A 16,498-nucleotide genomic window follows, 5' to 3' on the forward strand; every position below is an offset into this window, starting at 1 on the left:
CGTAGTAGTATAGCATTGTGTATTTAGTGGATTGCGAGACTTAACTCTTTTCAACTACCATTTCTGTATGTTATCAATGCGATATAACTTCAACATTTAAATAACATTCTCGCTCGCTTTAAAACGTTTGAAAAGATACGGCGTTTAAATGAGTAAGTAAACCGAATGGAAGACCTTCAATTTAATTACACCCCTTCGCTTAGGGATGAACGGATGAAGGCAGATCGTTGTTAGTTATCGTGAAACTTGACACACTAAGTTTGAGATACGTTTAATACGAAGTTATCAGTTATTACTTTGTAGTAGGCTTAATATGTTATATGTTTAATCCCTATCGTTAATATGGTTATTTTGGGCAATCATGTATTTATTTAGATATACAATAACAACCTATATAATCGGGTGACCGTTATAACAAAATTAAAGCATTTGTTTTAATTAAATAATATGTTTGTATGCATTTCAAAATTCCTAGAAAACTCTAGCACCATTTACAAATACAATTATATCGCGTTATCAAGTATCTGAATCTATTTGGTCACGAAGACCAATTAGTAGGACAGCGTGGAAGTAGTTGATAGAGATCAACGTGACACAAACACCTAGAGACGGGAAATCCGGCGTTTTTTATGATATCGGTAGGCAGACGGACGGTCACCACCGCCCATAGACATTAGCGCTGTAAGATATCTTAACCATTCCTTACATCGCCAAAGCGCCACCAACATTGGGGGTTATAATATTACGTCCCTTGTGCTAGTAGTTACACTGGAAAATACTAAGTATTACTGCTTGGCGGTAGAATATATGACGAGTGGGTGGTAATTACTTAGACAGGCACGCACAAACCCTACTACCAAGTGAAAGATTGTAGTATTAGCAATCGAGACTCAACCATAATGAAGTACACCGTGATAATTTTATTTAAATAACAATAGTAAGAGAACCATTCAGTGTCGATACCATGTCTGACAGATACGCATCCGTTTCACTTTCTTCTGCAGTTGCAGCATTCCGTACAGCAACGCTTCAGCGGTCGGCGGACAGCCCGGCACATATATGTCGACCTGAAACAATACGAATCAAAGCATAAAACAAAGTCCCCCGTCCCGACTGTCTTCATGTCCGTCTGTCTTTCGAAGATGATAAACGCAGAAACTATTTATTGGCATTTGCCGCATCAAATCCAATACCAAGCCTAAATATAATTATGAAAGTTCAGTTCGTGACTAATTTTTTTCAATATTTTAAATACGTAAAGAAAGTCCAGTAAGTTTACCGGAATTATCCTATCAGCACCACGAACAGTCGAATACGTATAGTGGTAGTAGCCGCCGCCGTTTGCGCAACTACCCATCGAGACCACGAAACGGGGCTCAGGCATCAGGTCGTATGTCTTACGTAGGATCGGCGCCATCTTGTTGGTGACGGTGCCGGCGATGATGATAACGTCAGTCTGACGCGGCGTGCCTCGGAAGACCATACCGAAGCGATCCATATCATATCTGAAAAAAAGGATACCACAATATCAATAAATGGTATTCTAATGCCACTTAATTATATATATAATTGTTAAAGTTTAAATGTGTCAAGATGACGTGATGTACGGGGAAAAAAGTCGTATTGAGTTCTAGTAAAGTACCATCAAACACATTAAACCGCGCGTGTCATACAAAAATGCATTTAACGTAAGCGGGGCATTAGGTTAAAATAAATATATTCCAAAGGTAAATAAAGATTGACTTGCAGTCGTGACATAAATGTGTTAATTTGAAGGCTTGCGCGCTCGAGTACGTAATTAAGCGAAATGCTTGACCCCAGACCTCTTTGTTGAAATACTCAAGCCAGAAGCCAGAATTCCAGAGCTCGGCCTCTCGCTGCCTATTTAAGATCAATTTGAGAATACAACTTAATTATTTTGTCCAAAACATTTGATTACTACGTTCTATATACTCATATGTAAATAAATATTGTAATGTTTGTTACAATTTTTTAATGTAGAAGGAATTTTTGAAAGGATATGTTAGAAAACTTTCAATAATCTCTTAAAAATATACATTTCAAATAAACGCCTTTTTATTACCTTTTATGTATTTTGTTTTGTCTGTGCTCCGTTTTAGAAAACGAAGATTGTCTAGGGTGTGTTAATTGGATGGTATTTTGTAGGTTCCACATAAGTCCGTCTGGTAAGAATTGCTCAAAGCTTTTAGTATTATGACGAAAAGGCAGTTGAGAATAAGTTTATGCCTCACACGATATAAAATACCGACAACGACTCTTTCTAGATTGGAATAGTGATGTTTTGCATAAGGAACAAATAGTAACATTTGAATCAAGTCATTGTCAAGTGTTAGGTTATCGGATATTATATAAAAAGGCGAGAGATCACCTTTGTCAGGATTAGCCATGATTTATGACTTGTGGATGCAATCGGATAACAAGATAAAACGTCAAAATTAATTGTATAATCAATTTACTTCTTCAAAAATAATAAAATTCAGTGTTTATTCCAAAAATCAAATTAAACGTCTCAATAATTACTTTATCACAAATGAATCGAAATAAACAAAAACTATCGTAGATTACACGGAACAAAAGCGATTCGTCGTATTTGTGGTGCGTTTACGATGACGGTTTCTCTTCCCAGTCGAATGCCGCCATTATGTCTGCGCTAACCATCCACACGACGCTCCGCTAGATTTTGACAGTGACGAGTAGTTGTCAAATCTAGTTGCGACGTAATTCAACATATGGCGCTACGCATGCGCCGTCATATATATAAAATATTTGTATATAAAAAAATATTTATTAATACTAAAACAATTATACCGTTAAGAGAATAAGGAATTACTATAATTATGTGTCCAGCGTATTTAATGATAAAATATATTTCTCGTTAAATTTAGTGCCATTGGAAAGGTCTTGACATTATATTGTACCCAGCGATAGCTCATTTATTGTTGTAAGTTTTCGGCGTTCTCGATGGTTACTATTTAATTAATTAATTGACATACTTTTGTTATTTAATTGGTGGCAAAGAGAGTAAGCCGTACAGCCGACTCTTCTCGGTGTAATTGATATTGCAAACTGATGTTAATTTAATCTTGTGAACATTCAGTTCAAAAATGCTCGTGGAAGCGTACTTGAATAAAATAAATATACTTATTTTCTTTTCATTATCCCTAAATTCATTCGGCATTTAAGCTTTGCATTAATTTGTTTTGGGCATTTAAATTCGTTGTAAATTGAACGAGAATATAATTAATCAAAAGGATACAAATCCGAAGGGATCCGAAGGTATCCCAGGCTTGACAAGACAGTGAAACGATTCATTACCCCTGCTGAAATTTTATTCGTGAAAAAGGAATTTATTTTAAAGTTTGTTTTAATAAAATAAAACATATTTTATTTAAATGGACTTATATAAAAGTTCAGATTGTATAAACTAACAATCTAATCGTAATAATTATTGGACAACATCACATACATTATTCTGATCCCAATGTAAGTAGCTAAAGCACTTGTGTTATGGAAATCAGAAGTAATGACGGTACCACAAACACCCAGACCCAAGACAACATAGAAAACTAATGAACTTATTCTACTTCGACTCGGCCGGGAATCGAATCCGGGACCTCGCGAGTGGCGTACCCATGAAAACCGGTGTACACACTACCCGATCACGGAGGTCGTCTCATAAATAATAAATAAATAATATTTTTTTTTTATTAACTCTATTGGCAAGAATTTCAGTAGTTAAACTTTTTCACCGATTAAATATTATAGGTATGCTAAAAATATTATGTGCTTGTATACGAATAAATCAAACTTTACGTCTACGTTTTATGTGTCAATAGGATACGTTGACCATTTACACAAATGCATCTCATTCGCTATATATTATTATTATTATTATTATATATGTATACATATATACCGGTAGACGTTAACGGTTACCGACTCGTAGCGCGAAGTTGTGAATCCTATCTGCCTCGATGAAATGATATTTTAAATAGCACAGGTAATTATTTGCGGTAAACATACAAATCTGCAGGTATTTAACAATAGTATAGATTATACAATGATACTCGTGATCGTGAAAAGGTGTTGCATGTCGTAACCAGATTCGGTTTCTGATAATGATCTCATATCGTTTACTCGGTTCGGTATCGCTCGCTTCACTAACCGTAGCCGTGAAATCAAGGTGATTGCGAATTGACAGCGAAATGTTAAGTAAATATTATACAATTTCAATTCTTGAAATAGTATTGCATTTTGTTTATGTCATGCGATTTTTTCCATCCATTTATTGAATGAATTGAATGAATTTACTCTTCTTATATAATATTAGTTTTTGACAGCGTGTTTGGACTTTACGTAACCCGTACGTGGGGGTACGTAGTTCAAGTAGTAATTAGGGTTCAAACTTGCCTCAAACCAAATTTCATCAGCATGAATGCGTAACAGACAGACTGAACTATTTTGTATTCGCATTTATATCAAATTGAATAAAAAAAAATACTTTATTCAAGCTAGAAACAAATGAGATAAAGCTCTTTTGAATGAATACTCATTAAATTAAAATTCCATCATTCTATTAAAAAAATCAAATCTTTTAGATTTAAAATTATTAATTGAAAATCTTAAAAAAAGATTTACATATATTTATAAGTTATATTCTATAATAAAATAATTATCGGTAGTAATTACCTGGGTCCAGCGTAATGCATCATCTCTAAAGCGCAGCAGGCCAGGCCGAAAGTTAGGGGCCAAAGGGAACCTCTCCTGCCCCAGTTAAGTATGTCATCAATTCTAGCGACCACCCATTCTGCCTTCGACTAAAAAAGGTAAAGATTTTAACGAACTCTCATTTCAATTAAAAATTAATTATCATAATATTTTCCATAATATACCTATCATAAGTCATATGCCTTAATTTTTTTCTCAAGGACAAGAAATTTTAGTAATCGTACACCCTATGTGTAATGTTACTACACTGGCTCACTCAACCCTCAAACCGGAATACAGCAATACTAGGTAGTACTGTGGCGGTAGAATATGTGATGAGTGAATCGTACCTCCCCAGACAAGCTTGCACAAAGCTCTACCACCAAGGGAATAATTAATGAGAGATGTTCAGAAAGTTCAAATAGCTTTCAATCGTCTAAAATCGAGTCAGATTATCGCGCTATTAAGTTAATTCAACATCCTCTCCATTCCATTTTAAGCTAGAATAAAACTTAATAAAGCTCATTATTTAGAACGTAGACCGTTCTAACGTTGTATAAAAAGAAAAAGTCCGAGATGGATATTTGTAATCCCATTTCCACTACATTGTAATCACGTACGAGATATAAAATAAAGTTGTAATTATATAGTATGATATATAGGTATATTAACAGCAGCAATTAAACTGAATATAGTTAATGAGTGACAACATGTAAATGTAATCCACGGCTGGACAATGAATTGCTCCCCTCTGAAGGAGAATGTTTGGCGCAAAAGATAGAGAAGGCAAAATTGAACATAAAATTGAACACAATAACATGAACATCCTCAGTTGCCTGTTAAGAGTTACATGTTCCAGCTACTGAGCCATCACGGCTCCCGAGCCTAGAGATGCATGGTTATCAACATAATAGGCTAGATTAAAAAATATTCTCTTAATTTGCCTTATATATAAATGTCCTACGGATAGACAGTATTTACCTTTTGAGATAAACTTTAAACGTTGATTTATCGTAGCGCTTCGTATACGAGACCATCTCAGAATTTCGTCGGCAATATAACTTATAATTATAATTTACACAGTATGAAAATATTTAAGTTTGAAACTTATAAAATAGCGTTTCTATCTAAAATTCTTGACTGAAAATTTACAATGTGATATTTGAAACATTAATTTATACAAAATATCTGAAGGGACAATGATACAGACAAAATGTTCTTTGGTAACAAAATCCTTTGCAAGTCTACGTTATGGCACTGGCTGTTTCGGATTTATAAGATAAATAAATTTAAATACATTTACATATTGTAAAAGTGTCATTTACATATTTAGAGTTTGATGCTTGATAAACGAAAACCTAATCACAATTAATTCGCCAATAACCTTTTATGCGGATGTTATTTTACAGTATCGTTCCAATCTTGGGTAATGGTTCTCCTAAGGGTTATTTAGAACTTATTCCAACTCGCTGGATTTGTGGATATACGTATAGTAAAATTTCATTCGACTCCTACAAGTTTTCAAACGATGTTCTCCTTTACCGCCTTACCAATCTCAACCGAGAACAGCCATTACGCAAGACATATTGTAGTATATAAGTGCGTGAACACAGATGCATTCTCTATTCCCTCATATTTCAATGGGACGGCAAATTCGACGTGACGAAGTTGAGTTCGGGTGCAGGCGCAACGGTTTTGCGTACTTTCCGAAGCACGGTATTGTAAACGCTTCCAAATTTAAGATTCTGGGTCGTGACTGAGAGCTGTTCGACAGAAAAATCCAATTACTTTTATTCGACCCGGGGTTTGAACTCAGGACATCGGGGTCTGCCTTATATCTAGCCTAACTAACTAGATCAACTGCTGGAGGATGAAGTAAATAAATACAAACTTATAAATGGAAAGTATTAACGGTATTTCCCCGATCATCGCTTAAGATCCCGAATGGATCAAACGTCCATTCGGGATCATAAATATTATGAAATATGTGCAATTTATTTACATATAAAAATAATTCCAGTATACAAACACAAAATCATTAAACGTGAACGGCAAGCCGTTTACGAATCGTTGAAACCGTTCCATCGGAATCGATTTAATCCCGGATTAAATAAGCAACGTCCGAGCTGAAATATCGAGACAATCTCAACTAGTAGAACAATCCACGTTTTACTTTGAAACTGCAACATTTTCTAAAAAAAGATAAATGATTCTCGGCTCGAGGTGACGAATGGAATTTGTGCGCGGAGGGAACGTACTGCGACAAAGAATGTTAACTAAATAAATAATAATAATATTATTTCTGAAACCGTATGTTTCACTATGAAATGTATATCCAGCAGACCGATAAAATAATGCTTTGTCAACGTGCCTCCAACCATTATTTTCGTATCGATGTTTACCGGTAGAATAACTGATAAGAGGGTTTTGTCTACCCAGATAGATCTGCTAGAAGCCCTACCACGAGTAGAAGACAAAATAATATTTAGAATTTGCAAATGTCATTATTTAATTGACTTTCTTTCTTACTCAGAAGAGATATGACTGTAATTAATATAGGGGAAAGAGAGTATTGATTAATATGATTATTTCCAGGAAGTCTTAACTTTTTAAATTCGAAACACTAAATACAACTAATTGACTGGACTTTTAAAACCTTTTGAATATAGCGCGATCGTGAAAGTTATTTTATATCAACACTGACAATTTCTAAGATTGGGTCTAATGTTGATAGCGAATTCCCAATCTCGTCCCGTCGTCCATTAGCGAGATGGGTGGGCTTACTCCAATTTCTTACGTAATTGAATTGGATCAGGGTGAGTTCAAGGTGAATACCGCGTTAAACAGTACACACGCTCACACTGTCCGACCTTTTATTTCACATTCAGAACTTGCGATTTTTGTTTTCAAAAATGTAAAAACCGTACCATTCATCGACTTGATCTCCTCTTAAGGAGTTACATATACTTGCTCGATTGGATGTTACTGATAAATAGGCTGCACGAAAACTCCACACAGTCTGTGCACTGTATTTGCACAGCAAAGTGTTACAGGTCTGTAGCACACTGATTGATCAGGCGACAGAAGGGTTGTATCATGTTTTGCGCGTTTTAATTACTTAATAAAATAATTAAATAATATTAAATATATATATTTAAAAAAAACCGAAGGTTCCCTTAATAATGCAACTTAATGTTTATATGTAAATAAAAAAAAAAAGATAGACAAAAATTTATGTAATCCGACAAACGTTTTGCAGGGCAGTGTCGGATTATCGAATTGGTCGGAATATATATTCCTAAAGAGTACCTTGTAATCCGACAAATTACATATTCAATGATAAGATTCTATATGTTATACTCTGAAGTACCAATTAAATTTCCTACCAATATACTATTACATATAGTCAAATTCTAACTCAACAATCAGATTCAGAACAAAAAACGCTTCGAGCAAAATAGTGATGGCGCGTACAACTTGTAACGGGCTCAATCATGCATTATCGACAATAGTGAAGATCAAAAAATATTCAATAAACATAGACATGTCGGATTACCCATGGGCTGGATTACCAGGAGTCCGATATAAACAAAATAATACAACTCCCGTTAAACACAAACGTCTACGTAAATTCGACAGCTACGCCTTCTGTTTTAGAAAGGTACTCGGAGCTCAGTTTAATTATCTTTCTTTCCATCGTTCTCGCTGAGCTGGGATCGCTTGTCTGTTGTCCGGATTACACAGTTCTCTGCACTCGGATCCGTTCCTACAGTTTACTGCATAGTGTTTTCTGTTACTACGTTATACTGCATTTTTCCTATCGTATGGACGGATCCGTATTTTATTTTATCGACTATGTATACTGTCATCCATTTTTTTATATATCTTATTGTTGTTCAACATCTTTTGACACGCTTCGAGGGTAAGACTGACTCGTATACCGTGACGTCAAACGGTATGACACTCTAATTTTCATTTGATAAATTGCTATAATGTTTATGATTACATTGTTTCAGCGAATATAATTTTAGATATGTTTATGAGTTGAATAATTTTCTTCCTATTATTTTATTATGTTATTGTTATAATAATTGGCAAACGTGGCAAACTGCATTTGCCTTCTTAAAATAAATATGTAACACGTATAACTGTCCTATTGCAAAATTTTATAAATAAAATCCTGATATGTTTTTAATATTGTATGGTTAAGGTTAAGTTAAATTCCAATTTCTTAATTTTTTTTACGAAATATTAAATAAACATACCAATATAATAATAGTCTGTGTGATAAGGATTTGTTTCTTAAGTTCTATACAGAAACTCTCGAGAAATTCATAAATAAAACATCATCAAGTATTCGCTAGTTATGTTTTTGATGCAATCGTTAAAAATATAAAATAAACCAACCATTGTATGAGCTAAAAATAAAGAAGCACGCGATATTTTACATATATTCAAATTATTGTCATCTGAACGTGTACTTCAACGACAAACAAGTTAACGGCGACATCGCATCGCGGCGAGTATCGACTCCACCCCGCTTGGAGATAATACATTCATAACAAACAGTGTTGCAAATTCAAATTTCGAATGCCAATTAATCAGCTATTTAAATTATTTATTGAACAGCTGTTTATATGAAGAGCTACATTGAAAACAACGCCGACTTATGTATTTGGTCAGCACCTCGTAACAGCCTGTAAATATACTGCTGGGATAAGTCGTCTCCTTTTGAGGAAAAAGTTTGGATTCCACCTTCCTACTCCAATTAAGATCAGTGGCAGATTTTCATTAGAGCAGGTTACTTCATGATAATTTGGTAACAATTCAAAATGAATTATAATAACGAATTAATCTCATCTCATATATATACAGCAGCTCTTGTTCGGGTTTGAACTCGAAATCTTCTGTTAAGATTCCTGTATTTTAACTACTGAACCATCTATGTATATTCAAAGACGAATAAAAATGCAAAAGTAATAGTACAAATCTTGGCTAGTACAATTTGTTGATTTCCTTTCAACGTACCAAAGCGCTATTTTTCAATCGTGAATTTCTCCGGCATACATAGTCGGGCTCAAACCACTCGAGCTCGAACTGGAGCTCCATATTTCTCCGTTTTCCATTTTATCCGACTCTATTTTTATTTTTATCTCCTGAGCAAATTCTCGTTCGCCGGCTACGGGGATTATTCAAATCGTCGAGGCAAAAACGTTTGTATTAACATTCTTTAATGGCTTGACGTTTGTTTTTGGTTTCTTGGTTCTTATTTTAAGCTAACTATGACCCTCGGTTTTACCCTCGTTTTATATTTTAATTTAATACATACGTAATATATAAGTTGTTACAACATTTTTGCTGAATTTAAGACTGCTTTGGAATACTCCTCATATATTTAATTGGTAATTTTTAAGCGTTTTAAGGATAATTGCGGTTTTGGTAAAGAGGCCGTTATTTTGAAATCATAGACAGACACGTCAATTTTATTAATTTGTATAGATAATATTGTTACAAGGAATCGAGAACATTACAAAAATAATTGATGCATCAAAGACTACAGTTATGGATTAATCGAAGTGATTTAAGTTAAGATATAGTAATTATAATTTTCCAATCGTGACGAGTATATTTATTAACAGACTTATTATTAAGAAAGAAAAACATTTACCTGACCCTTGTAATGAAACGGCGAGTATCGTCGTTTTTCACCAACTTTATATGATTTCGAACCGTGTAAGTTAACCGGGGGTTTCTTTTCTGTATCGCTGCAGTAATTCCTTCGAATATCTATGTTCGTATCAAAGAGAATGTTGAAATTCTTGAGGATAACATTACATCCAGTTGAAACAACATTGAAGCTCGGGGTTTTGTTATAAAATTGCAACAAACTAAAATAAAATTTTAAAAATACCAATATATATTCTAAGAGAAAACTGTGTAAGTGTTGAGGTTCGTTTATAATATGAGACCTTTTTCATGTTTAATGTAATAAAATTCAGGGATTCTTTTTCGATTAATTTACAAATTTAGTGCCGATAATTCAGATCGCCTTCGTCCTTTTATATACGCACTGCAAGAAATGTAAACTAAACCTTACACCGACATAGATATTCATTACTGCTAACCATGTTATCTAAGATATTATAACTTTTGTACTTCAGTAATAACGCCAGCTCATTCTTTTGAATCGGATGTTTGGCGGGTTAAAGCGAGATAGCATTATTTTTATTATGCTAGAGCCAAAGACAAGGAAAAAATAAGCAGAAATAAAAGTCTTCTACTGACTTTATATACCTGAACATATTTATCGTCTTATGTTATATGTAATATATTGTTTTGTCGTCTTATACGTAATATATCGTATTGAATCGCTTTGAAATATTTTTAATAACGTCACTTTGATGTTTGACTTTTTCTTTTGTCAGACGCGTTCAAGTCGCTGCGAAGGTTTTAATATTGTTTCATGTTATTTATTTTCCTATTTATTGTAGTAAAATTAAATCAGCGATATCACAAAAGCTATTACACTGAATGACAATTCAAATTATTATATTTATTCATTCAATCTTTGTATCAGCTGAATGTGATGGCAGATTTGAAAGCAAAACATGGGTATCTTTAAACTTTTTGATAAGAGTAATCATCAATAGGCGCCTCAACCTATATGATGTTGAGGAACCAAAGGCATTCCCAAGAAAGGAAGAGTAGGAACGTTACAGTCTTCCAAACCCTTTCAGTTCACACACTACGCTGACTGACGAATAGAATAACGGTTAGAAAATGATGGTCAAATACTGGGCCCTTTAATCTCAGTTTCTAATGTTGTTGGCGATTTGACATAGGGCGGTGGTACTATGGCCCAACCATAGCTATATGAAATAAAAAAGTATATAAATATGTACCATGTTTATTTAAATATAATACAGGTAATATCATTATAGTTATAATATCTTGAATTTCGCAAAAATTGAATGAACATATAAAAAGCTTTCCTTTAACCTAATTTCAGTATCATATTTATAATAAAATGTATTTACTAACGAATCGTTATTCAGCGCGCGTCCCGGGAAGCTCTTATTATTCCACGACAGGCGAGAATTTTCCGACATTTTTCTGTACCGAAAAAAGATATTATATCAAAAATCTCTTTTGTGTTCGGCCCTCCATTGTAAATAGTATCCATCTCGAGACTCATTTCGAAGTTTTGTACTGTAATAAGAAATAATTAATCAAAAAATTTTACACGTCCAGAAGTTTTCTTTAAACAAGGATATATTACATTTCATGATTTTAACCGTGTTATTTACGTATCATTCATTATGGGTTGAATGAAGATTCAATGGTTCTTGTACAGGCAATCTGTGTTAAGACTCGCTTGTTCTGACTACTGGGCCATCTCTTTTTTGCGCTCATATGCTACCTCGTACTCACTGATGTAGGAAAGCATCGTGCGGAACCTGCAATACTACCAAAATACATTGGAGCATTTACTTCTCCGAAAATGAGAGGAGGTCTAAGCCCAGAAGGATGATATTTGTAAGCTGTTAGTTTTAAATAGTTATTACTAAAAGATCTTTTTTTTTTAATATATAAAGAAAATATAATTATACAAGATACTTCAGTGTTGTATAAATGTGAATTCTTCCTAAAGAGTTGGACCGAATTCGATTATTTTTTTCGAGGATACTGTAGATACTATTTAAATTTGACCCGTTAGATGGAGCTGTGATCAGTACGTAAATAAAATTCTTATTCTACCGGGACAAAGTCGGAACAATCAGCTATACGTATTTATAACATAATTTTCATTTTCTTTTAGCTTTAGATATTTCAAAACTTATTCAACTATAACATCATCCTATTTTGTATCATAATTTGATCTCAAAGCATATCTTACAAGGCGTCAAAGTGAATTATGGCCTGTGTCGCAGCGTAATCTCCTTCGGTGGAGGCTGGATGACGCTTGTGATAAGCCTTCATTGTGTCTGAGTAAACAGCGTTTAATTGATTAGGTTACACAATATTCGAAGCAGGAGCATAAGCGTTCTCTTCAGCTATTAACTACCGGCTAAGATCATGTCGATGTATATAGACTTATGTTATTGAATAATTCTTCCAATTGAAATAAAACGATTTATAAGATTTCTCTTTATTGTTAGTTTCTGAGACAAACATATTAACGAACTAGCAATGCCCTTCCATTTCGCCTGCCTTAAATTATTTTATGCTGTATTTTTCATAAAATATTTATACGTCCTTTAGATTTCAGATTACTTATATATTAAAATTCATTTAGATGACACACACACACATATATATATATAGAGCTACTTTTAGATTCATAATATTAGTATGATTTAATAAGATAATATGGTCTATATTAGCGTTGAACTTTGATCTAACAGTTAAAGTATTGAGAGACGAAGAGAAATAATTTTATATCGGTTTAACTTTACCGTCGCATAAACTGCTTCTTTGTTTATTTTTAATGGAAACAATAAATACTGTCAGATCAAGCGTATTGTTAAATATTGATATTCTCTTATTTAATGAGATATTCTCAAAAACTGTTCGATCCAGAGAAAAATGATTTTTCTCTCTCTATCTCATTATCCAGTTGATTCTCTTTATTTCGTGGTATCCTTTCATTTTTATTGTTATCACTTACGTAATAAATAATTGCCATGGATTCTGTGTTTTTTTATAATTTTCTGTTATTTTATCTTTGTCTCACGATTTATCTTCCTAAATAAATTGAATATACGGAAATGGTCGTTGTAAAGTTTGTCATAAGTATCTGTAATTGAAAAGCGCGGAAATATTTTACCACAAACATTAAAATCTCATTAAACTGTACCTTAGATCCTCGAGTAAGCACCATGTTTTATTCGTAGTTCCTTTTACTAACCAAACTGACTTTCTCTTTGACGCCAGCCTCATTAAAACCAGGGCCTAGAGTAGTGAATAAGTGGACGTGACACAATTATGTGGCATGAAAATGAGGCGGTAAAATTATGTACCAATTTAAAATATCTTGTGTTAGAATGTCCGTAAGCCGCCGGCCACGTTGGCCGGCTTTATTTATTTCCTCGGCGTCATTTACACCGTGCGGTGGACACAGATTATTAAGCAGAAGCGCTAAGACGTGACGTTTTAAAAGCAAATTGTTTGCCAAAACGGAATCACATTTAAGTTCCTTTTCTGGAAGACATATTTAACTTCGGCCACGTCTTATCACGTTAAATATTAATTTATTTTGAAGTATATGTCTAAAATATTAAATTTCATTTGAATATTTGTTTAATTATTGTCGGCTGGTAGTTGATTTTTTGTCTAGTATAATATTTTCTTTGAACTGTTTATTGTTCTCTAAAATAGTTTATTCGGGTTCGAACAACATTGTAAAGACTGACAACTGGAAAATGGAAATAGGATATCTATATATCTTTTATTATTAAAAGTAGTAAAATAAAACACCAACATCAAATCGTTTATAACCCATTAGTGTCCCATATCTAACGAATATTTCCTACTTTGCCGAAAAAGTGGATCATATTACACCATAAGTCAAAATTCCTTTCGACTCACACACGTTAGAACATTATTGATTTCGTTTCATATTCACGTTTTATCTCACGACCTTAGGTTAGTATGTACGCTTTTTATTCACTCTACCTTTAAAATAATTGACCTATCAAATCAAAATAGGTATGGTATCATGTGGATCTTACAAAACAATTAGACGTTATGTAAAAATTTTATTATAAGCTTTTAAATTCCAGAACATTTTTGTTACTTAAATCGTCGAGATGACGTAGTGAATGTCCCCCTGAAACTCCCTGGGGTAGGCTCAGAGCCGTAGTCATCCATCCGTAGTATCCATCAAAGTGGAAAACTACTATTGCAAGGGTTAGAATCCCACATAATCTAAAGGATAGGTAGCACATTTCTGAAATTTTCCTCAGCAACAAAAAAAGACGTATCATAAAATACATTGAAAACAACTATTTACTTACTAATGAAGAAGTTGACTCTGTCCAACCGCGGTACATAAGACCGTTTCTATTTATTAAAACCTCACATATCGGAGTTAATTTGTAACCGACGTTTAATGCTATAATTTACATAAACACGATATAGTAGTTGTTTATTCTATGATAGCGTAATTAGGAGTTCGTGGTTACCGGTAATTTATACGTTGTATGCCCATTCAGTACCATGCACGTATGGCAGGCAATTATACAGGAAGTAGACGTCAATAATTCCACCATAATCTATTAACGTGCCAGTTATTCACCGGTACTACTTGTTTAAACACGTTATAATGAAATAAAAATAATATGTTTTTGTAGGATGCGTATATTATTGGCATAACAAGAATTCTGAATCGTTTGTAATAATAATTCGAGAACGTAAGTTTTCAATTAAAAGGTCTATGATAAAATAAAATTAGACAAGAAAATTAGATTAAAATTAGATTAGAATTCTGAATCTTTTCTCCTATATCATTTGTTACTGTTCAAATAATATGTACCGAATATATTATTTCATAGTTATCGTGCGAAAAATAAGAGTGATTAAATGTTTATCAACAGCTGTTGCGAATGTTAAAGAGACCGACGTAATGTTTTTAAGAAAAAGAAAAAATCGTTTTACTGAAGAAGGCGTAATAAATCCTTATAACGTCTGGCGTCGCGTTTTTTTTCATGTTTTAGAAATTTATGTCAGAAATGTTGAATTCAGGGCGCTTTATGATTTTTATTAGCGCTGGTTGTATGCTACAGGGTGTTATGAAATTGCTTCGACGTTTCGGAAATAGGGTTAATTTCTGTCAATATTTTCGGTAACATGCTTTCGGTAACTTGCTATTTTTAAATTTTGAAAACGTGTGCTCTTTGTTGCTATGAATGTTTGAAATTAGACGTAACGTTCTACCTACACGTTTTTTTTTGGAAATACGTTATATGTCAAGATTGTACTCTGCTTCATCAAGCATATCATGTCACGACCGGAGATAATTCAGGAGTAATGGTTGCACGTAGTTTCACAATAGTGTAAAAAAAAACAATTCCCATATTCTGAGCCGCTACAAACTAATATTGACAGAAAATCCCACTTACTTTATTAAAGTAAATTATTTGTTCGATCCAGGATTAGAACCCATACATTCATGATCCGTGTCTTTGTTTACACTTAGTTGTTAAGTCGAATGGAATATTATTCCTGGATTTGCTTACAATGAAATAGGATGTGAGTGATCTGATGGAACACTGGTATCAGTAATTTGTTGTTGTTCTTTTGAAATTGGAATTCTTAATAATGACGGGAGTATATGTATGACGGAGTAGCTTGTCTCAGCTTGTTTTTAAAAAACATGACCTGATGATGATGGATTTCTATTCATCCTCGTAGGTATGATATTTATCGCAGGAAATATTTTTCTTTGATTTGTTCCAAGCTGAGGAGGTCCGATCGCTTCGACGGCTCGAACAAGCCTCTCGATACCGGCGGGCGCTCGGCTTTTTATAACAAAAATGGGTGGGGGAACTATTCACTCAATATAACACCTATTTATGGAATGTAAAATATTTCAGACTAATTTAACATCTCAGAATTCACTAAATATTATTAATTTAATAATCAAACCGTTTTCAATCACTAAAATAATTAAAATAGTCATTTCCGGTCACGTGTTTTTCTTAAATACGGTGTTTCCCGCCGCCATGCACATATTCTGTACTAAATACCATTATGAAACTTTACGAAAGTA

At 33.6% G+C, this 16,498-nt stretch overlaps 2 protein-coding genes across 4 annotated transcripts in view; one reads left to right on the forward strand and one right to left on the reverse strand.

The window, feature by feature from the left end:
* LOC113397073 (phosphofurin acidic cluster sorting protein 1) overlaps positions 1 to 16,498 on the forward strand; it is a 136,455-nt gene that overhangs the window by 99,723 nt on the left and 20,234 nt on the right. The window lies entirely within an intron of this gene.
* On the reverse strand, positions 951 to 11,837 carry LOC113397076 (NADH-quinone oxidoreductase subunit B 2-like). Its single transcript, XM_064217912.1, has 5 exons — positions 11,770 to 11,837; positions 10,397 to 10,616; positions 4,711 to 4,838; positions 1,280 to 1,505; positions 951 to 1,067 (listed from the first exon to the last, which is right to left on the reverse strand). The coding sequence occupies exons 1-5, from the start codon at positions 11,835 to 11,837 to the stop codon at positions 951 to 953; spliced, it is 759 nt and encodes a 252-aa protein (XP_064073982.1).

This window comes from Vanessa tameamea, chromosome 19 (assembly GCF_037043105.1).
Source record: "Vanessa tameamea isolate UH-Manoa-2023 chromosome 19, ilVanTame1 primary haplotype, whole genome shotgun sequence".
Taxonomy (NCBI): Eukaryota; Metazoa; Arthropoda; class Insecta; order Lepidoptera; family Nymphalidae; genus Vanessa; species Vanessa tameamea.

Coding starts and splice junctions, on each gene's coding strand:
- LOC113397076 (XM_064217912.1), bottom strand. CDS start 11,837: ATGTCGGAAAATTCTCGCCTGTCGTGGAATAATAAGAGCTTCCCGGGA. Junction 4,839..10,396: donor CGTTTCATTACAAGGGTCAG/GTAAATGTTTTT, acceptor TACCTTTTTTAG/TCGAAGGCAGAATGGGTGGT. Junction 1,068..1,279: donor GTGCTGATAGGATAATTCCG/GTAAACTTACTG, acceptor GTATTGTTTCAG/GTCGACATATATGTGCCGGG.